We start from the raw sequence: 22,254 nt of genomic DNA, 5'->3' as shown, positions 1-22,254 counted from the left end.
TTAACCTGCCTCGAGAAAGTCTCTGGCTGAAACGGTGCACAGATCAATACGATAGGGGGAGGTTGACTCACTCTTTTTTCTTTTGTTTTGTTGCTGATGTCAAAAAAATGTTTTGATGTGATATCGCCGCTCGCCTTTTTTTTTTGTTTTTAGTTTTTGGAGCGTGGATAGGAGTGTCAAGCGGGCTGTCAGGATGGGTGAGGGTGAGGTGGGGGTCTGTGCTTACTGGCCCACGGCAGCCGAGGCCCGTGAGGATGCAGACAGGGATGGGGGGGATGGGATGGAAACCACTCATCTGCAGCATCTGCCGTGTCTATTAGCCAAATCGCTCATCTCGTCACTTCCTTTAAAGTCCTTCACCCCCTAACCCCCGACCCCCACCCCCCCTCCAATCATAACCCCCCCCCCCCCCCTGACAGAATGACAGAAAGTCCCGTCTCCTAAACGGTGCCGTCAAACTGCCAGCCCGGTGCTGCTCCCACCCCGACGGATTGCCCCCGGGAGACGGCCCCTCATCTCTCTCCTCTTCTTCACCCCCCCCCCCCCCCCCCTCTCTTCCTCACCTCCGGTGTCCTGACTTCCACCCGAGACCCCCCTCTGAGCTGATCCTATCCCCCCCAGTATGAGACGCATCAGCTGTCAGCCGGAAGGGAAAACAAACACTCTTGAGTGATGCAGATAGGGGCCAGAAGTATACAAAAAATAAAACAATATTCACACAAGCTTACTAGTCGGAGAGGTCAGACGAGCACAGATGAGAGTGTATTTGACCTATGAGAGCTGAGGTTGGAAGATGACACTGACAGCCTGACAGACACAGGGTGTGATCTGCCTTTTAAATGGTGTATTTATATAGCACCTTTTATACAAAGTGCTTCACACTGTGCCCTTTTTACCCATTCACACACACATACATTCAAATTCACACAGGAAACTATTGCAAGTCACCAACCTGCTCATCGGGAGCATTTACAGTGAGTTTTAACAGCGGGCGAGCATCGGCCGACACATCGCCCGTTATGGCCCGAAAAGATGAATTATTTGTATCTTTTTGGGCGACGTTCCTCCGTCCACTTTTCGACCATCACCTGTTCGCCTGCTATCGCCGGTAGTCGCCAGGTTCCATAGACAAATAATGCACTTCCGGAAAATTTGTCTGGCTGTCGCCCGCTGTTAAAACCTACTGTTAGGTTAGGTTCAGTGTCTTGCTCCTGGACACTTAGACGGTAACTTTGGCAGATCTGTTTGACCACAAACACATGTGCACAAATGAATGGAGATGACATTGGTTGATTGAATCAATTAAAAATTTCAGTTTGCACAAAAAAAGCACAGAGGTACAGTTCCATACAAAAAGGATGCTAAAACGATAACCCAAGATTGCACTATGGCTCGTTTCCATTGGGGCCCGGTGTATTCAATTCATCGAAACAAGACAAACAATAGAAATAGGTGGGGCTATAGCCGTGATTCTCAACCTTTTTGATGTCAATGTTTGATCATGTAAAGTGGTCAGGAGGTGCACGCACATCAAAGTGGTCAGGAGGTGCCACTTAACATGGCAGCTGGTGGGCTGCCATGTTAAGTGGACAGAATGGGTGGGCCATGTGCGTTTATTGCTCATTTCGGTAACAGGAGGGAGTGTGTTGTGCCTCGGATCAATACGCTTAAGTTCCTATTCATCACAATAAAAAGTAATTTGTCAAGGTTTTAACCCACATACAGATGCACACCGGTGACCGGTCTTTTCAAAGAAAGACAGATGGATGGATACAGAATTACAGATAGATGGACGGACGGATGGATTGATGGATGATAGTCATAAATGATACACACGTAGATAGGCCGAATAGACAGATATTTAGTTATTCATGGAGGAATATGTGACGAGGAGAAGGAGGGCCATCCTGCGGGGTCAATCCGTCTGGGTGGCTGGCAGTTTGACGGCCCCGTTTAGGAGTGTGTGTGTGTGTGTGTGTGTGTGTGTGTGTGTGTGTGTGTGTGTGTGTGTGTGTGTGTGTGTGTGTGTGTGTGTGTGTGTGTGTGTGTGTGTGTGTGTGTGTGTGTGTGTGTGTGTGTGTGTGTGTGTGTGTGTGTGTGTGTGTGTGTGTGTGTGTGTTTCGCTTCCTGAAGTCATTCCATTGTCTGCTGTCTCGTTAGCAGCAGTAGCACCGCTCCATTCATATGCAACAGGGCCGCCATTACATGTCAATGTGTGCTCTCTGTGTGGCACTGACTCCACTGGCCGGGCTTCACATTCAGGCCTGAGTGTGATGGTTTTTGTTGGTAAACATAAATGTTTGGTGGGGGAACGCACACACCTTCTCTGTACAGTACAGGGCAGTTGCCTTCAGTGAAACTGCTTAACCCATTTAGACCTGAAGACGATTCTACAAATGGCTTCTAAATCTTGACAGTCTTCACAAAAATAAAACATGTTTCTATGTCAGTCGTTCTCAAACATTTTCATGTCAAGGACCCCCAAAAGTATATGTAATTGGCCGCCGTCCCCCATCTGAAAATATGTTGTTCCAGGGACCCCCCCAGAAGCAAAGATTTGAGTTAAAAACATTCGCTCTGAAAGAATATATTAGGATTTTCCACTACACCCCTGTGCACCGAGATCCATTACTGACAGACTGACAAAAAAAAGCAGATTAGATTTAAAAATTATTATTATCATCATCATCCGTTGACGTCACGGCAGACCAGATAAAAGACAATCGGCGCGATAAACTTTCGTTTATCTCCCAGTGATTTAGCCAGATCTTCCACTGTCTTGGAGTCCAGTGTCTCCGGCAGTAGCGTCTAGATACGTAAATGGCCTTCTTCTTCCTCTGCTTGGAGTAATGGCCATGATTTATGGCTTCGTTGTACGATGGGGTTGGCGGAATGAATGTGGCAGATCTACAAGCCAACAGCGTATTGCAGATGCGACTCATTGTGTAGATCGACTATATTCGGTATAAAGTGGAAACCGTGGAAACCGGGCTTAAATCAGACATGAGCTTGGTGTTATCCCATAGAGCAGTGGTTTCCCCAGATTCCCCAGATTAGCTTTATGTGCAACATTGTTTTCTCGGTCAACAGTAAACAAACCAACATATAAGTATATACAGGGTATCTGTCTGCACATTATAGGCCTTTTAATACAAAACCAGAAAAAGTGCCCCTCGGGGCACAGGTCTCCACCAGGCCAGGTCAGGTTATTGTGGCCTCCTGGTGGCGCTATAATAGGCCAATGTGAAAAGGGTGCCATTTCTTCCTACGCCTTTGATGGCGTAGGATGCCTTTGATTTGAGACATTTTGTTCCAAAAATGTGTTCTGTTGGCGCTATAACGGGCCAATGTGAAAAGGGTGGGATTTATTCCTCAACCTAGTAGGAAGGTTTGTGAACATTTTCACATAAATTGCATGCTGCGTTCATGATTTGAGTCTTTTTGTTCAAAACGGGGCCAATCCTGCAAACTTTAGAAGCCAATGTTAGCCAATTTGGATGGAATATGAAATATTGGACAAATCCGTCTTGAGCACAGCAACGCATGCAACGTTTCATGCAGATCGGTGCAGTTATAGGTAAAAATGTGAAAAGCTGCCTCATGGTGGTGCTATAACAGGCCGTTCTGGAAAATCTGGGGCAGAGGTTCATCGTTGGCATCCAGGGAGTGTGTGTGCAAAGTTTGGCATCGACCGGGTTAACGGTGCCGGAGATTAGCTGTACACAGACGGATGGATGGACACACACACACACACACACACACACACACATTGACGGAGTGCAAAACATACTCTCCCCATGCCTTCGGCTGGTATAGAGACAATTATCAAATATTATAGGCAGACATCGTGAAAATAGACGATCTTCAAGCTCGCAATGCCTCAAACTAAATGTAATGCCTCAACTTCTTACATTTCCAAGTGCTTGTCAGGGTGGTGGGTTCAATGGTATGGTTATTTTGGGGGGTCGTGGCCTCAAAAGTTTAGGAACCCTTATCTTGGATAAAAAAAACAGTCCAATTGACTGTTGCACCCTCTGTTGTTGTCTATTCAGATATCAGGACCGATGCGGACACATTTTCTCTGTATCTTTTACGGTATATTTCAGTGTTGTTTTGCTGCAACAGCACTCTGATTTGATTGTGTGCAGAGACAGGAAGCTTTGTGATCCTTTTGGACATCCATCTGTGTTAAACGGCCACCGTGGGTGGCAGCTAATTAGGGCTCGTTAATAGAGTAGTTTGTTTAAATCAGGGGAGGTTACAGCAGTGTCCAAACCTGCTGCTGAACATTCTCCTCGGTTCAATTGAACAGGGCAAAAGGGCACAAGTGTGTTGTTAACCACTTGACCTTATTTATATACAAGCGGTTCTTAACCTGTGGGCCGTGAGGAGGATATATAGAAATGGGCCCCCAAATAACTGTCAAATACACTGATCAGAATCATCTATTATCGTCACATCACAGTGTACAAGTAAATAGGTGGGTGAAATTTGTTTTTATGCATAGCTCGTTCCACAGACTTCCACGGGCTCGTTTTAGCTACCAGTGATTTACAAATGGCACAGCCGTAGAGTGGCCGGATGGGAACCGCAAGGTTCCCAGTTCAAACCCGGGGCTCTCCCCAGAGTTAGTGTCGAAGTGTCCTTGAGCAAGACACTGAACTCCTAATTGCTCCTGATGTGCTGGTTGGTGCCTTGCCTTGGTTTCCACCGTCAGCAGTGTATTAATGTGTGTGTGTGAATGGGTGAATGTAATGCACAATCTATGTAAAGCGCCTTGGATAAAGGCTCTATATAAATGCCCCATTTACCATTTATACCCAGAGAGACCGTGGACCCCATTTTGAGAACCACTGTCCTAGTTTATATATATATTTTTTAAATTATACACTGTTTGATACTCTGTATCTGACCGATACGCATCTATGGGAATCGGAATCGGGAAGGAAATAGTTTGTATGGGTACATCTCCAGTATATACACTGACTACGGTGGGCAGTTTGTATGGGTACATCTCCAGTATATACACTGACTACGGTGGGCAGTTTGTGTGGGTACATCTCCAGTATATACACTGACTACGGTGGGCAGTTTGTATGGGTACATCTCCAGTATATACACTGACTACGGTGGGCATTGGCATTGCATCCCACTGAACTGTCACGGGATGTTTCTTTAGTTTTTTGCCTCGGGAGAGAGCTGTCAACGGGAAGAAATTAACAATGGACACGGAACTGTAGTGAAAGTGTTCTTTCTCTCTCGTTATTTCCTGTTCGTCTGGTTGGCTGGTTTCTGCCAAGGCGACAAGGCTGGCAGTTGGCAGGTTTTTCTGCCCTTAACGGAAAGTCTGAAAAGTAATTTTTATGAAATGTCACCTAATAGTGTGTGTGTGTGTGTGGGGGTGTGTGGGTGTGGGTGTGTGTGTGTGTGCACAAGAATGAGAGAATTTGACATAGTGAAAAACATTTTCTTGGTCCTCACAAGGCAAAATGGTTCTTTTATGGTTACAATTAGGATAAACCTCCGGTTGGGATTAAGATTAGGCATCTAATATGTTAGGTTTATATGGTTAGGATTGGAGGCAGGCCTGATTCATACAGTACTTAGTTACATGCCGGTGTTGCGCACCGGAAAATAACCGATCTGAAAGAGTTGTTTTCCCTTTTTTTTAAAGATATTTGTGCCTTTATTGATAGTTACAGTGAAGACAGACAGGAAAGAGGGAGAAGGGGAGAGACACGCAGCAAAGGTCGTCATGAACGGGACTCGAACACGCAACGCGCTGTCAGGCCAGAGCCTACAGTATGTGGCATACGCCTGGACCACTAGGCCAGCGGGCGCCCCCTGAAAGAGCTTTTTAGATCTTGCATTTCCACTGCAGTTTTTCCCAGCAATTATTCTATGATTTGTCAATGCTGTCCTAAGATTTCGATGTTGTCCTCAGCCTCACTAGTACAGTAATACAAACGTGTGTGTGTGTGTGTGTGTGTGTGTGTGTGTGTGTGTGTGTGTGTGTGTGTGTGTGTGTGTGTGTGTGTGTGTGTGTGTGTGTGTGTGTGTGTGTGTGTGTGTGTGTGTGTGTGTGTGTGTGTGTGTGTGTGTGTGTGTGTGTGTGTGTGTGTGTGTGTGTGTGTGTGTGTGTGTGTGTGTGTGTGCGCGCGTATGTGTGTGTGCGTCCTCCAGGTGGACTTTGCTAACCGTCTGGTAGGTGGAGGAGTGACGGGACTGGGTCTGGTGCAGGAGGAGATCCGCTTCCTCATCAACACTGAGCTAATCATCTCTCGCCTCTTCACCGAAGCCTTGGAGTCCAACGAGTGCCTCATCATCACAGGTAACGCACGCACGCGCGCACACACACTAAAAATTCTAAATAATAACTAAGCTATGACGACTAAGACAACAAATAAAAACGAGGCTAAAATGATAGGTGGGACACACACACACACACACACACACACACACTAGTGGACAAGAGATCCAGTAGAACAGAACTGACAGTTTAATCATCAAGTCATTTTATGTTTGGTTTGCGCTCTGAAAATAGAAAATCTACAGCTGCGACGGGTTGTCACTTTATTTTGGAAGGGATAGTCTTTTGAGATGCAGCATCTCATTTTCAAGGGGACCCATGAAAAACATGAACAAGATACTATAGAAACATCATGTGCAGTACACAGATAGATACAGAACATATATAGATACATACTGTATATTATTCACAGATGGCTTGCTCACCCTCGTCGACCCACTCCACCAGCCACCACGTCAAAACGACAGAGGGAAAGAAGGGCACACTGCAAATACATCAGTGCACATTATGTCATTGCTGGTACTTGTCAGTTTAGAAGCATAAACAAGGGGAGTCAAGATGTGAATGTCGGGAAGTCGAAATGGATCCAAGAGATAGAGGAAGATTATTCCAATCAGATGGGCCTTTGTAGCACAATGACCTCCGTCCAACCAGTGTTGTTTAAAGTGAAGGATATTGTAAACCTAAAGGATATTGTAGATTACTACGTGGATATGACGAAGTATATCACCATATTGCTACAGTATAATATCGTCGCCGTCGGGTGCTAACTTTACAGTATGTCAAGCAAACTTGAGAAGTATATAAATGTGGAGAAGCAAGGTTTCCCAAATTCCGCCCGCATCGATGTCCTCCTCCTCTGCTGCTCTGTGCCTGCTTTCCTTTCCTCACGTGTGCTTCTTGGACACACATGTCCCTCGTTAAACTAACGATACCTGTGTGCAGTGTACCTGTACCTCCCCACCCCCTCCCCCCCAACACCTCGCCCCCGTCGCCGACGGTCTGTCGTGTCTTTTCATCTCTTTTTCTTCCACTTGTCTTCCTCGTCTGCTGCTCCTCTTTCATTTGACTCGGGGCGTCCCCTCCCCCCCTGCTGTCGCCTGCCTGTCTGTCTGTCTGGCCTCCCTTCATCTGGGCGACGGATTGAAGGCTTGCCAGACACCTGTTAACTCTCTCTCTCTCTCTCTCTCCCCTGTCTCCAACACGGTAGTTCTCACACTTTTTAGTGCTAAGGACCCCCAAACCCCAAATTGTGTATATATATATATATTTGGTCGCGACGCGGACCCCCATCTGATGAAAAAGTGCTGTGCCAGGCCTTATATGGCCACAGTAAACTGAAGGCCTAAACACGGGACTCCTCAAGCCCAACGGATGATGTCACGCACCTACATCCATTTGTTTCCTTTTTTATTTATTTTTAAATACAGTCTATGATTGAGCCCCATGTGTATTTTGGGCTCCATTAATTACTTTCTTCCTCTGTGTCTCTGCCCCCCCCCCCCCCCCCCCTCACCTCCATCCACTCTGAAGGTAAATCCATGCCATTGATTTAACCGGGGATGGCCCCAGTTATCCTTCATTTCTCTCAGGCAGAATTGGCCTATTCTTCACCCTCACATACTCACTGTGCTTGAGTCAACCTGTTTAAGTGATCCTGCCCTCCTTCCCTCTCTCCCTCCGTTCACTATCTCTGGAGTCATGTGATCATGTGATGATGTATCAGATTTGTTACATTCCATTCCAACTGGCTATGATAGACTGACTTCCAAAATGTGCGGGCTCTGGGTGGGTAGGCAACCCGGCCTGGCAGAGACCTGTGCTCAGAGGATCGCACTTTTCGAGTCATCCTCCGAAATAGTCATGATGAGCTTTACTCCGCAGTGTAAAAGCCTAATTTATGCTCTGTCGCACAACGCTGTCGCTTGCTGAATTTTTGAGGGGAGCTAGCTACTCCAATGCATGGCTTCCCGAAGTTACTTCATAGGCCAGCAGCCAAGTCTATGGACTTTTAATGTTTGTCGAGAGCCTTAATTATAAACACTGCCCTGAGTGCCCTCGCTGCGCCCCTCACTTAAGTTCACACGTGTGATTTGTTTTTAACCTGCAGTGTTGCGTGTCGAAAAACAGCCGATCTACAAGCTCCCAACACGGCCGACGTGAAGTCCCTCTCTTCTCGGTGGCCTCGTCTCCGAGTTCATTTTCTCTGACATCTCTCCCTCTGAATAGATTCATTAGTCAGCCTCTCTGTGGCGACTTCCTGATCTATCACCCATTTATTGCACGCCTATCAAAGTCAATAATTCATGCAAGCTGACAACGCACAACGTGTCTATCAGCTTGTTCAGCTTTTAGCTACAGGAGTACTAGGCCAGCCTAAATTTCTTGCGTGCGTGCGTGTGCATGTGCGTGTGCGTGTGTCAATACCAGGCCTGGGCCATGGCTCAGTGTGCCGCGGGTTCGACTCCCGATCTCGACGGCCTTTACTGCATGTCTTCCCCCCATCTCTCTCCCCATTTCATGTCGGCCTACTGTCTTTCCCTCCATAAAAAATATAAAATAAAGGCGAAAGCCACAAAAAAAAAACACAATGTAGAAATACTCTTGTTATAAGTAAAAGTCCTGCTCACGACATGTCACATTGCGGCCAGTTGTGAGCAATGGTTTAGACGGGTTTAGAACAAAAAAGTGAAGCTACGCAATGCATGCGTAGTGTACCGTACTGCAATGCAAGCCAATGGAAGATGATTTGAATTGAAATGACCGGTGTACACCGTACAATCATGGCTTCCTCGTCTGGTCTTTAAAAATCTTTAAATAATCGCATCTCGGTGCCGTCATTTGAAAGAAATCTCTGAACGGGTCGGAATCGGATAAAATTTTACCGGTCCATTTCGGGTCCCGGGGGCCTTTCTTTTGGACCCGTGAAGAGCTCCAATTCCAAATCTGGATGATTTAGGCTGCATTTGGCTTGCCAGTCTAAACGGTGCCGTGGACTCCACTCCAGCTTGTTGTACGAAGTACGAGGCCCGAGTACAAGTAAGCTCTCTGGATGATGTCTGCAGACTGTGTGCTTTTTTTGATTGATTCTGGTGCTGCCGGATCAGTTGAAGCTGTAGCAAGAGCGTTGGAGACAAATTGCGTGTGGGCAAGCCAAATGTGTGTGTGTGTGAAGTAAGGCTTTTGGCATGGTCCAATGCCCACTCCTATAGCCTCCTCTATCTTCACCATGGCCCAGTGCTTCAGCAGGCTAGAGCGCTAGGTCTCAACCTGTGGGTCGGGACACCCGGGGGGGGGGGGGGGGGGGGTCCCCATGTGATTTCGGGATTGGTCTCCAGATGACACAAGTGACAATTTAAAGGAGCATTCAGTGATTTGGGTGATTTGGAAAGCCCGCGTCCGCTCGATCATGATTGAAAGGCCCCTTTCTATCCTGATTGGATGAAGGATGGGCCCTCTAGCCAAAAACGAAACCTATGCTTTTTTGACCCCAGGGGTGAACTGGGCACAGGGAGGAACTCTATAGTAGGGAGGATTATCACAAAAAAAGAAAAGTGATATTTGAATTAAGTGAAATCACTGAAGGTACCTTTAAGGACTTTTAAGACTTAATCAGCAAAGTACACTATAGAAACTGGTCAAACATTGGCCAAATTTTCAACTAATAAGAAAATAGCCAATCTACAAGGTACGAGCTTGTAGATCTGCTATTGTCATAATATGTATCTGTGGAACAGAGTCAAACTAAATGTACAGTAATGCCTCTACAGACTGATTGCTACATTTGGCGTTGTGTTTTTCTCACTTCGCTTCACATTCTGGCCAGCCTCCTATCTGGAGAAAACAGTCCGTGGCTTCTGATTGGTATTGGTGTACAAGTATTATTCATAAATATTGTACAACCATTAATCATATAACCACAAAATAGTACAGGCAATCATGTCGTTCAGAACATGGGTAATACTGGAGGACTCTTCCAAAATCAGCTTTGGCGTCGGACTCAATAAAACGCAGGGCTTAAAGTTCTCAGTCCTGGGGACTGATTTCAGTCCTGAGGATTTCATAGGGGTCATTTAATGAGATCAGTTTTTTTTAGCATTAACCTCTTAAGCCCCAATCCCCCGCCGGCAGGGGCAGCGGCTGTCCACCTCATGAACAGCTCTCAGCGGGTAAATGGGGCTGGTCAAGGTCTCAGGTTCCAACTCCGATATTTTTTTTTTTCCCTCCTGAAAACGTGACATCGGTCGGTCTCCATGAAACACGCATAATCGTTGCTGTCGGGTGGAAACCTTGAGAAAATAACCAAAGTAGCGTAGTTATGTGTGTTTAGACTTTTCATCGGTTGAATATTCATAAAACCCACAGACACTTAACCACTTTCACTTAAAACATTCGTATAGACTAGACTCAGAGCCTGAAGATCTACCATTTTTGCTACTGTAGTGCAACACACTTGTACCACAATGTGCGTTTCGTCGTCGTCGTCCCCCTGCTTTTACTACCAGTCAAGAGAAGGTTATGTCATATCGTCGCTGTCGGGCAGTAAAAACCTTGTATGTCCAAAGCCCCGCTTTCTTTTTCTTTTTTTTTTACATTTCAAATACAATCTCACAACGCAATGCGACCTGTAGTGAGCTTGTAGTTTGGCTATTTTTACTACTCTTGTGCGACACTCTTAACCCATTTTGGGCGGGAACCCCTTTTGGTGTTTTAAGCATTATGTTATGCTTTAGCTATTGAAAAATAGCAGATCTACAAACTCATAGCGCGGCACCGAGTGCCGCGCTACAAGCTTGTAGGTCTGCTATTTTTGAAAAATCGTGAAAATGTGGCGCAAACCTTTGAATATTCTTTCAGAGCGAACATTCTGGAAGGTCCCTGGAACAACATATTTTCAGATGGGGGTCGGCGGCCAATTACATATATATATATAACGAAGTAAAAAAAAAAAAAAAAAGAAAACGTGAAAAGTGGAGATACGTGGTTTCAGGCCGGCGGTGACGGCATGGTGCCGCTGCGTCTCCTATGACGCACGTGTCCCTTTCAGAGTCACCTTCAGCCATTAGTCACCGTCCCCCTTCCCGTCCTCCTTCTGCCCCTCCCCCCTCACCCCCCTCCTCCTCTCCACTTAACTTTATTACATTTGGACAGAGAGGAATTTATAACCCGACTAAGAAGGGGCCATGGGTCCCCTAATGGAATGGACCGGTTACGCCATAGATTTATTAAAACATAGCCCAGTTATTCCTCGCACGCAACGCTAGCAGCCGCTCACTGCCTTCCAAGTCCAATGTCTGTTCTCTCTCTCTCTCTCTCTCTCTCTGTCTCTCTCTCTCTCTCTCTCTCTCTCTCTCTCTCTCTCTCTCTCTCTTTTTCTCCATCTCACTTAGGTCTCACTCCTTCTCTGTATCTCTGATTTCTCTTTCTGAACCGTATGAACCCTTAGCATCCCTACTCCGGGCGTGCCATGAGAGGCGAGCCGTGTCCGGCCGTCTTCAAGCTATTTTCGGTGAAGAGATTTGGTTGTGGAGTGGAGGGGAGGGGAGGGGAAGGGAGGGGACCCCTCCTGGGGGAGACCCCGGTTAGCGAAGCCTATGGGGTTTAAGTGTAGGTTTTAAGTGATCAATGCCTCATAACGCAAACGGTCTCAATGTCGGGTCTCCCAGATAAATAAAACTTATTTTATGGTCAACTCTACGGCCTGATGCAGATCAAACCTTGGTTCACACTGGTTTGTGTCTGTTGTGGTGATGTGGGAGTGGAAGGCAGGATCAGACTGGTTTCAGTCTGTTGCTCTCCCCAGGTTGACGGATAAAATGTTTAGAAATAACCAAACAAATAAATACATAGTTGTATAAAATATGGTTAAATATGAGGACCACTAGTGTAACCAGTATTGTGGTCTATACAGCTGGCTGTGCAGGGTGAACGCGCAGCTTTTGCTGACTCAGCCAAGGATTTATATATAGAGGCATAATTACAGTCGATTGAATTCCATTTTTATTATATTGCTGAATCACAACAAGTTGTCTCAAGACACTTTACATATAGACTGTCATGTAGTGTATTGATATCCGTCTTGTCATGTTGTTTAGTGGGGGTTTTTTGTTAGTTTTTTTTTTCTTTTATTTTTTTGACGAAAACCACAATGGAAATAAGCAGAAAGGTTTTCTTGCGAAAGAGCTCTGTGCTCTTTTTATTTTATTTTTATATATATTTTTTGGGGCTTTTTTGCCTTTATTGATAGATTTACAGTAGGTAGACAGTAAAGGGGGGGAGAGAGATGGGGGGAGACACACAGCAAAGTTTGTCGGGATCGGGACTCGAACCCGCGACACACTGTCCTTCTGGATTACCAGCCAAGGTGCATGGACCGCTAAGCCCGGCCCAGGCCACTGTGCTCTTTTTATGTCATCAAATAAAATCAATCAATCCATCAGCAAAGACCTGATGGCAGCAGAGAAACTCCCTCTAAACTGGAAGCAACGTCAGGCGGAACCACCAGACTCTAGGGTGGCCGGCGGACATCTGTCTTGACTGTGAGGGGAAAGAGAGAGAGAGGAGAGACACAGAGAGATACAAGCAACAACAATTGTAGCAACTATGATGACAACCATAACAATAATAGCATTTATAATTAGAGTTGTTCCGATACTGGTATCGGTTACTCGGGCTCATGCCACCCTCTCAAGTACTCGGTACTCGGAACCGGCCCGATACTTTGACTCGAGTACCAAAACATCCAATTGACACTAGGCTGAACGAATGCAACGGGAGCAAGTCTGACCCAACACTGCAGCAAATCGCCCAAAACAGCTGATCTACAAACATAAATGGCAACTGACAGTGTAGATCGGAGATCCATCTGCATCTATGAGAAAAAGGGGGTCAAATAAGTGGTTACTAAAAAAAATAAAGTACTCGTATTGACGAGTACTAAAAATGAAGTACTTGTACTCTTACTCGGTCTGAAAAATATGGTATCGGGACAACTCTATTTATAATAATAGTACAGCAGTCGTGTTCCGTTGGAAGTCTTGATCTGTAGCCAGGAGTCTGCCTCCATCCATACAGCTGTTGTCTGTTGCCCTGAGTCATGTTTTCATGGCTTTCATATTGGCACAGCAGATTAAACACAAATCATCTCTTTAACATTTACCGTTATACCACCTTTTAGTGGCATCTGCGTTGAACTCGAACTTTACTCAAAATCTCATCTACAGACACTATGTTTTCCTCCTGCCTGTCCTCCTTGCGGATAATGAGTTCCTTCATGGAATGAAATGAGAATTGCTCAAAGGATGCTTTGAAGCGCAGCGGTTGTATGTAATGTGCCCCGTAGCTCACAATGCAGTTATCTCTCCTTGATTACCTGCCTACTGTATGTGTGCTCCCAAAGGCAATGCTAATCAGCAGGTTAAGTCCCGCTGTTCATTCAGGTTTTGCATAACAAGCCAGCCCATACATAATACATAATGCAGCCTTCAGCAGGCGTCATTTCCTGTAATGAGTGCTAATGATGATGCTGATGAGAGGGAAACCTCTCAAGCCGTAACCCTGTGTGTTCACATATGAAGGTATTGAAAGAGCCAAGCTTGTGGTACACGGGTATATTAACCACTTAAAACCCAGTATATACTGTACTTAACATCAATTTCGGAAAACAGTCATATCTGTAAGCTCTCTAGGTCGTCCTCAGACGAGCCCATCATCATTGCTTCCAGTCATCCCGGTTCTCTATCCATCTGGCCAGCTCGTTGGTGCTTTCTTGAGTACATCCACATATGTTAACACCCTCAGCGGCATCAAATAGTAACACTCGACACTCAGGACGGAGATTAATAAAAGGACGGAACTTTATTGATGTAACATAGTTTGGAATACATTCTTTCTCACCAGTTTGTTTTCAACCCTTTTCATATCAAGGCCCATTATTCATTCGGCATCCATCATGCAAACAGTTGGGTATGAATCCCTGTTCGGAATGAATTCATTATGAATAAATATGGTCCATGTAAACGCAGCCTGTGTGTGTGTGTCCAAGTGCCACAGTGTCCTTGAGCAAGACGCTTAATCCATTTTGGGCCGGAACCCCTTTTGGTGTTTTAAGCATTATGTTATACTTTAGCTATTGAAAAATAGCAGATCTACAAGCTCATAACGCAGCACCGAGTGCCGCGCTACATATAATCCCCTGCATGTAATCTTAGGGGTCCTTGACATGAAAATGTTTGAGAACCACTGACATAGAAACATGAGATTTTTCAGAGAACTGTTAGGATTTAGAAGACATTTGTAGAATCGTTCCCAGGTCTAAATGGATTAACCCCTAACTGCTCCCGCTAAGCAGGTCGGCGCCTCGCATGGTCTCCTCTGCTGTCGGCATTTTGTGGATCTATGGGTGAACGGGTGAAAGTGAAATACGATGTAAAGTGCTTTGGAGAAAGGCGTGCAATAAATGGCGGTCCATTTAGCTTGTGTAGTTTTTCCCTTCCCTAAACATTCCGTGAGCCTTCCGCGGCGCACAGTTCCTCCTAATTATGACTGAAAGCTTTTCATTTTTCGAGGCCTCAAAGCGGATTACTTATTTAATCAATGGCCTTTATTTATGACAATCCAATACACGCTGATACTGCATACCCACATGGGGAGGATAGAGAGGCTCATAATGTGATTTAAGAGCGAAGGCTCTCAAATAGATGTCGGCCCTGCTGTGTGCATCGAATGCCAAATGCAAACTAAATGTCATGGGTTTGTGTCTTTACTGTTGTTTTTTTTGCAGGTACGGAGCAGTATAGTAAATATTCTGGCTACGCTGAGAGTTACAAGTGGAAGCACAGCCACAAGGATGAGACACCCAGGTAATTAGCACACACACACACACACACACACACACACACACACACACACGCGCACAGTGTGTAGTCATGTATCATATGTCTGTATGTAAAAATGGGGGTCCATGGCATATGCAAACATATCTCGTTCTCATGTTTTGTTTCTTAGGTTTGTATTTCTTCACCACAAATGCTAAGAATGTGGTTTTCGATGTTATGTAGACAGATGCCAGATCATTGTTGACCTGGCATCGTTTCAATCTACAGATTATTGATTATTGTGGGCGAAGACTGATGATAGGTTCCTGATGATAGGTTATTGGTTTACTTATGATACTAGATTCCTATTGCTATGCATTACATGTATTACCTTGTGTTGTCCTTGCTTATTGTAAATCGCTCTGGGTTAAGAGCTTCTGCTAAATGCCTAAAAAAGACAGATTAGACAGACAAAAATGTAAATTGTATACGGCCTAATGCAGTTGTTCTCAGAGTGGATTCCAGGGAGTCTGTGGGTTCCATACAAGTTTGTCCAATCGAACCAAATGAACCCTAACGGGTCCATTTGGTTCCATTTGTATACTGTCAGAGTTAAGGGGAGACCTTGAAATTAACAAGTTTGAGGAACACTGGCCTAATGCACATCAAACTGGGGATCCTTACCCATTTAGATTTAAATAAATCATTATGTATTGTATAGCAACAATAAGAAGAAAGCGAGAGCAAGCAATCAGTTGAATAATTCCACGTAATGAAGTAACGGGTGCACGGTTCTGGAAGGTATACACTGAAGGAATAAGTACTCACGTTACCCGCTAGGATTCTTGTTTTATTTCGATTTTTCCCCCAGCAGGTATAACAACAGACCAATGGACGTATTATTTACAATGTCAAGGTGTGAGTATGGGAAGTCCCTGCTCCCCTAACTATGCAAATTTATTTATGGGGAAATTGCTGGTTTAGGTTTATTGACTGTGTTTTTTATTTTTTCTGGTACAGCAGAACAGTTGGGGGAGTTCAAGAACTATGTCAATACTAGAATGGCTTCGCCTTTACTTTGGAGTACAGTAGAGAGCAATGCAATGATCAGAGGTAATCAGTTTTTACATCCACATTCAGGTAAAAAGATTGATATCAAGAGTATTATAACCTGCAAGACAAAATGTGTGGTTTACCTGTTGAAGTGCCCTTGTGGACTTTGTTATGTAGGCAAAACTAAAAGAGAATTAAAAGTGAGGATTACAGAACATAAGAGCAATATTAGAAACGGGGATGAAACATCTCCTGTGGCTAGACACTTTAACGAGGTGGGACATAAAGTGTGCTCTCTTAGGTTCCAGGGTATAGAGGCTGTTCAGCCCTTAAAAAGAGGAGGGGACCGTGAGAAACTGCTGTTACAGAGAGAAGCGTGGTATATACACACCTTACAAACTGAACACCCGAAAGGGCTCAATGAGGAATTACTACTAGGATGTTTTTGAGTGGTGTAAACCACTCCTACGACTGGCTTTGTTAGTTTACGTGTCTGTCTGTCTGTCTGTCTGTCTGTCTGTCTGTCTGTCTGTTCGTACCAAAAAATGAGCATGGTTGCACGGGTGTGATTTCACTACTTCAGACATTACGTCAGACCACAGCTGATCAGGCTATATAAGACCTTACACCACTCAGTTCACACGGGTGTGATTTTTTATAATACCTTTTCTAATTATCTTTCAGAGAATGGTGTAAAATCTGAGTCTGTCTTTATAGAGGGGTCTTAGAGACCTGCACAGGTCAGATTTGTGGTTTATAATGTTTCCGATAAGGATCTTAAAACAGATTTTAACAGATTTATTGATGAATGTTGTATATTGATGATGTATATCGTGCACCCGGACCGTTTAGTGCAACGCACCCAGGTCCCCTTTATAAGTGACACAGAAACATTGTTGTCTAGATTAGAGTTGAAGAAGGCCACTCGGCCAAAACGTCCATTGGTCTGTTGTTATACCTGCTGGGGGAAAATCAAAATAAAACAAGAATCCTAACGGATAACGTGAGTGCTGGTATTTATTCCTTCATTGTATAGCTACAACCAATGAGGTATCATCCCGATTGAAAGGTATAACAACGACGTGTACAACACGTCTAAATGGGTTAAAACAAAACAAAAAAGGTTGAGAAACGCTGTACAAAGTTACGGTCACTGGTTAGGAAAGAGAGTGGTTCTGTTGGGTCTCCTTGTGGTGACCGGTCTGTCTGGTTCTGTTGGGTCTCCTTGTGGTGACCGGTCTGTCTGGTTCTGTTGGGTCTCCTTGTGGTGACCGGTCTGTCTGGTTCTGTTGGGTCTCCTTGTGGTGACCGGTCTGTCTGGTTCTGTTGGGTCTCCTTGTGGTGACCGGTCTGTCTGGTTCTGTTGGGTCTCATTGTGGTGACCGGTCTGTCTGGTTCTGTTGGGTCTCATTGTGGTGACCGGTCTGTCTGGTTCTGTTGGGTCTCCTTGTGGTGACCGGTCTGTCTGGTTCTGTTGGGTCTCCTTGTGGTGACCGGTCTGTCTGGTTCTCAGGGACGACTGGCAGAGACGCTGTACGGAGATAGTGGCCCTGGACGCCCTCAAGTTCAGGAACTTCCTGGAGCAGTTCCATCCCGAGAAGATCACCAGAGAACTCAACAAGGTGATGTGTGTGTGCGTGTGCGTGTGCGTGCGCGCAACTAAAATTCTAAGACTTGGTTGACATTAAAATAATTGCCAAACAACATCCGAAAGAGAGAGTCATTAGGATTTGAGAGGAGTATGTGTGTTTAATCAGCCGTTAGTGAGGACCAACGCAAAATACCACTGCATTTTTGTGAAAGGGGTTATTCTGTGGAACAAATGCAGAGATGAACTAAATTAGAACAATGTGAGACAAGGAATAAGTTCGAACAAATGTTTAAAATGGATATACTAAATAGATATAGGATAGAATAGCTAGGTACTATATATATATATATATATATATATATATACTGTGTATATATATATATTATATATATATATAGTTTTGTTAATGTTAATTTTGTCTTTCGTTTTGTCCTCGCTTTTAATGTGAGTGTGTGTCGGAAAGTCTAAATATCTGAAGACTGATATATTGAGATACACAAAGACGATACGTTTTTAATGAAACTTCTCCCTACTCCTTTTTCAAACATAATGTAAGGATCATAGATATTTCTATGTTTTTATTTTTATTTTAAATCTATTTTTTCTTCTTTATTTCCTGTGTGTGTGCGTGTGCGGCATTCTGACCAACAATGCTACTGGCATAATTGCCTTTGTGGGCTTCTTTGTGTTGCATGGGCAGTTTGTATTGACACAGAGCTTACCACTTACTACTCTATAGACTTCTTTGACCGGTGTCCCCCAGGGCTTCTCCTTCTTCCAAGAATAGAGATGTAAGCCTGTATGGGTCCATTTCATTAAGCCATAATGTACTACTACCTTTGTCATACCACAATTGTGGAAAAGTAGCATAGCTTCGAACTACTTTATTTTCCTTTCCGGAACTTGCAGCGGTTGAAAGGCAACATACAGATACAATACATGCATACCCAAGTCAATATATTAAAAGAAGACACTAACTACAATATGAAACTACAGCCAGCGTTTTTTCACATTGTCTTGTTGCCCTCCGCGTTGAAAACGTGTCACGGCGAGCGGGCTGCAGCCATTGCATGAATTGAGTTGTAACGGTGGAAGACGCCATTCAGCATGGTGACAAATGACAGCAGCAATCACTTCCAGCTGACAGGACTGTCACAGCTTGTCACACTGTGTCACAGCTTGCCATAAATCTAGTAGTATAGGATTATGCAGGAAAGAACACGTTTTTGTACAGTAAGATTGTCGCTGTCGGGTGGAAACCTTTCATGCCCAAACCCCTTAAAGGACAACTTTCGTTTTTTTCACCCAAGGTTCATGTTTTAGGTTGTTATTAGAGAAAGTATAAGATGAGTGTTTTTTTTTTTTTTTTTGCTGCTTTCTTTCGTTTTAGCGATTTTAGCTGTTTTTGACAGGGGGTGGGGGCATTCGAACATAGGGCTAAATATGTATTTTTTTTAAATGTTTTAAAAAGATAGTGAAAATCGTCGATCTACAATCTCACGACAAGTCGTGACGCAGCGTGTTGTGAGCTTGTAGATCGCCTATTCTCGCTACTTTTGCCCTCATGGCCCTCTTGAACGGCGAAGTAGGCTTAGGGTTAGTAGTGTTTATAAATTGAAATAATGCAGATGCAAGATGTCTGCCCGACAGCAATGATCTACCGTATAGATTTGAAAAAGCGAAAGCAAGTGTAAAACTATTCTAATGAGGCTATTGTTTCTGACAGTCTCAACTAATAAAAGTCTCCATGATTTATAACATCTTTGAATTTAGCTCTGAGCTGCTTACAGTAAGTGGCTTATTTGCCGCTTTCTACTGTACAACACTATTCTGCTTAATCAGCTGAATAATAGAGGTTTTCACACATATTTAATCACTTAACACCCTGAGTGCACAGGACGGAGTTCTCCGCCCTATCGTAACACCCATTCTACGATGCATTGCAATGCATCACACTTTTATATATTACTGCACAACATGGCAAAATTCGGATCAGTCAATGCAAGCAGTCGGATATATAACATATTTTATTTCGAATTTTATTACATATAATATTATATATAATATTATCATTATATTTAGGCTTCGGTTATCAATTATGTGGCATCGCTGCATTGCTTTGCTGCACGGCCCGAATCCGATGCATCGCTGAATCGATTATACACTAATGTGTATCCCGACTTGAAAATGTATTTTCAGTTTACTAAAAAGCTGTAGAGATGGGGGGAAAACCCTGTTACTCAAACCAAACGCTATTGCTGCAATGATTACTATCAGCATATAGACCTATTTAACACTTATCTTAACAAAGAAAGCATCACCTTGTCCTTCTTTTTAACTGCATAACGCATTCCAGTAAGCCTGTGTGTGTGTGTGTGTGTGTGTGTGTGTGTGTGTGTGTGTGTGTGTGTGTGTGTGTGTGTGTGTGTGTGTGTGTGTGTGTGTGCGTGTGCGTGTGCGTGGCGAGGCTATACAGTACATACACACTGATGAGTTCACGCCAGGGCACCCATCTCCCGTTCATTATCAGCCAGTGTTGTCAGTCTCTGAAGAATGATGTCTGAAGCATGAAGAATTATGGAGCATTATAAATTGTCTCACGTCTTAACTGTGATGCTCTGCGTTGCATTTATCTCATTCAGGCGTACTGCGGGTTCCAGCGACAGAACGGCATCAGCCAGCATCTCTCGGCCGTAGCCACCGGAAACTGGGGCTGCGGCGCGTTCGGAGGAGACACGAGACTCAAAGGTATCGTTGGACGAATTATGAAGAATTAAAACACTTTAGAATATCTACGATATGGACTCTGAAGATACAGGACTTGATGCTCATTTGATTCATACAAATGAGTGTTTGTGTGTACTGTACCTTGTGCTTCAGCTCGGCGGTTTCACCATGACTTAGATTTGATTGTATTTATTAGACGTCATGGTTAAAAGAACAACACATGTTGCAGGCTTTTCAGTGAAACGTCAGGGATAAAAACACACATCATTTTCATGTGACTTATTTCCATTCTGGTCCTTGGTCTGAGACAGACAAATCATTACAACATAAAACAGGCAAGGCACAATAAAAAAACTCTATTATGGCATAATTAAAAGATCTGGTAAAAAAATTCGTGTCCATGACATTCTGCAACGTTTTCTAAAAGCTACGCTTTGACCCTTTGTTTGAAAAGAAGATGTCTGCTGAAGCACTTTATTGCCGGGGGGTATCAAGTTCCAGTTTACTGCTGTTCCATATATAAATGAGCATTTCCCCATATCAGTTTTGTACTTGGGCAAGTACAGGTCTGCAATGTTGGCTCCGGTTCAGTGAGAATAAACGTTGCCACTCTTCTAAAAAAAAACATTTCTAAGGTACACAGGGCAGATGTTATGTACCAAGTTCAGCTGTAATTGAACTGATCTAGCTGCCAGAGGGAGCCAGCCCACCTGCTTGAAATGTTTTCCAACCTGTTCCTTCGCAGACAGCCCCAATAGACGACCCTGACAATCCTATTTTGCAACCCCTTTTTGAGGGCTTTGGTTAGGCCTCTGTACCATGAGCATATAGCATGAACAGAGTTTGCAAATAAACGAAGACTGGCTGAATCCAGAAACTGAGCTTTCCTGGCTAAGAATTTTGTTCTGGAATTCACCTTGCCCAGGGTCCTTCGTGCCATAGTATCTCCACCCAGGCTACGATCTAGCAAGCAACCAAGGTAGCTGACTGGGAATTTAACAGGCAAGGTCTGGCCAACAGACCTTTTGGCCTGAGGACCAAATAAGGTGTATTCAGATGTTTGTATGTATATTAAGATGCATTAACATCCTCATCTGAGGCTAGGATGGCTGAATCATCCACATATAAAACCAAATTAACAGAACAAGCAGCTCTAAACAACAGGGGGTCACGTAATTTGGTCCCTATCCGAGAGATATGAGGTAAACCAATTTAGGCTGGACGAGGTCAAGCCTGTAGCCAAAAGTTTATTCAAAAAAAGTAAGCCGTAATCTACCGTATCAAAGGGTTTTTTTTTTGGAGCTCAATTAAAATCCAGCGTCCATTTCAGATTGGACGAAATGACATGCAACGCACATCAAACTAACAGTCATGATAAGTCTCCCTCGTGCCCCAGGCTGCTCAATTAGTCTCTCCTCCGGGGTGCCTTGCTCTCACCCATTTAGCTAACACCAGCTAACAGTCCCCTTCCTCCTAGTATTGATCACATGGCAAACATTTATGTTTTCTATTAAAAGGCCAATTGATTGTGGCTCCGTGGCTCCATAAATCGTGGCAGGATGCATAGGGCTCAGTGCTGGATCCACACTACATTACTCTGTGCATAGGCAGGGGTCCTCCTCCGACATACCTCCACACACATGATGTCGTCACTGCCGGGCCACAGACCTTGTATCGCCATATTCAATCCTTTTTATGTTCTCTCATAAATTGATGCCCTATTATTTAATACTTTGTCGTCACGTGACAGTGTCGCG

General features: G+C 44.3%; 1 protein-coding gene across 3 annotated transcripts in view; it reads left to right on the top strand.

Moving 5' to 3' along the window:
- Nucleotides 1-22,254, top strand: part of parga (poly (ADP-ribose) glycohydrolase a) — a 74,451-nt gene that overhangs the window by 43,953 nt on the left and 8,244 nt on the right. For all 3 annotated transcript variants that reach the window (XM_079512978.1, XM_079512977.1, XM_079512976.1), the window contains 4 exons: nucleotides 6,184-6,331; nucleotides 15,093-15,171; nucleotides 17,693-17,801; nucleotides 20,413-20,518. In XM_079512978.1, the coding sequence (XP_079369104.1) occupies nucleotides 6,184-6,331; nucleotides 15,093-15,171; nucleotides 17,693-17,801; nucleotides 20,413-20,518 (442 nt within the window). The remainder of the gene's footprint in view (nucleotides 1-6,183; nucleotides 6,332-15,092; nucleotides 15,172-17,692; nucleotides 17,802-20,412; nucleotides 20,519-22,254) is intronic.

Source organism: Electrona antarctica (genome assembly GCF_951216825.1).
Source record: "Electrona antarctica genome assembly, chromosome: 10".
Taxonomy (NCBI): Eukaryota; Metazoa; Chordata; class Actinopteri; order Myctophiformes; family Myctophidae; genus Electrona; species Electrona antarctica.
This window is presented reverse-complemented; position numbering and strand designations above follow the sequence as displayed.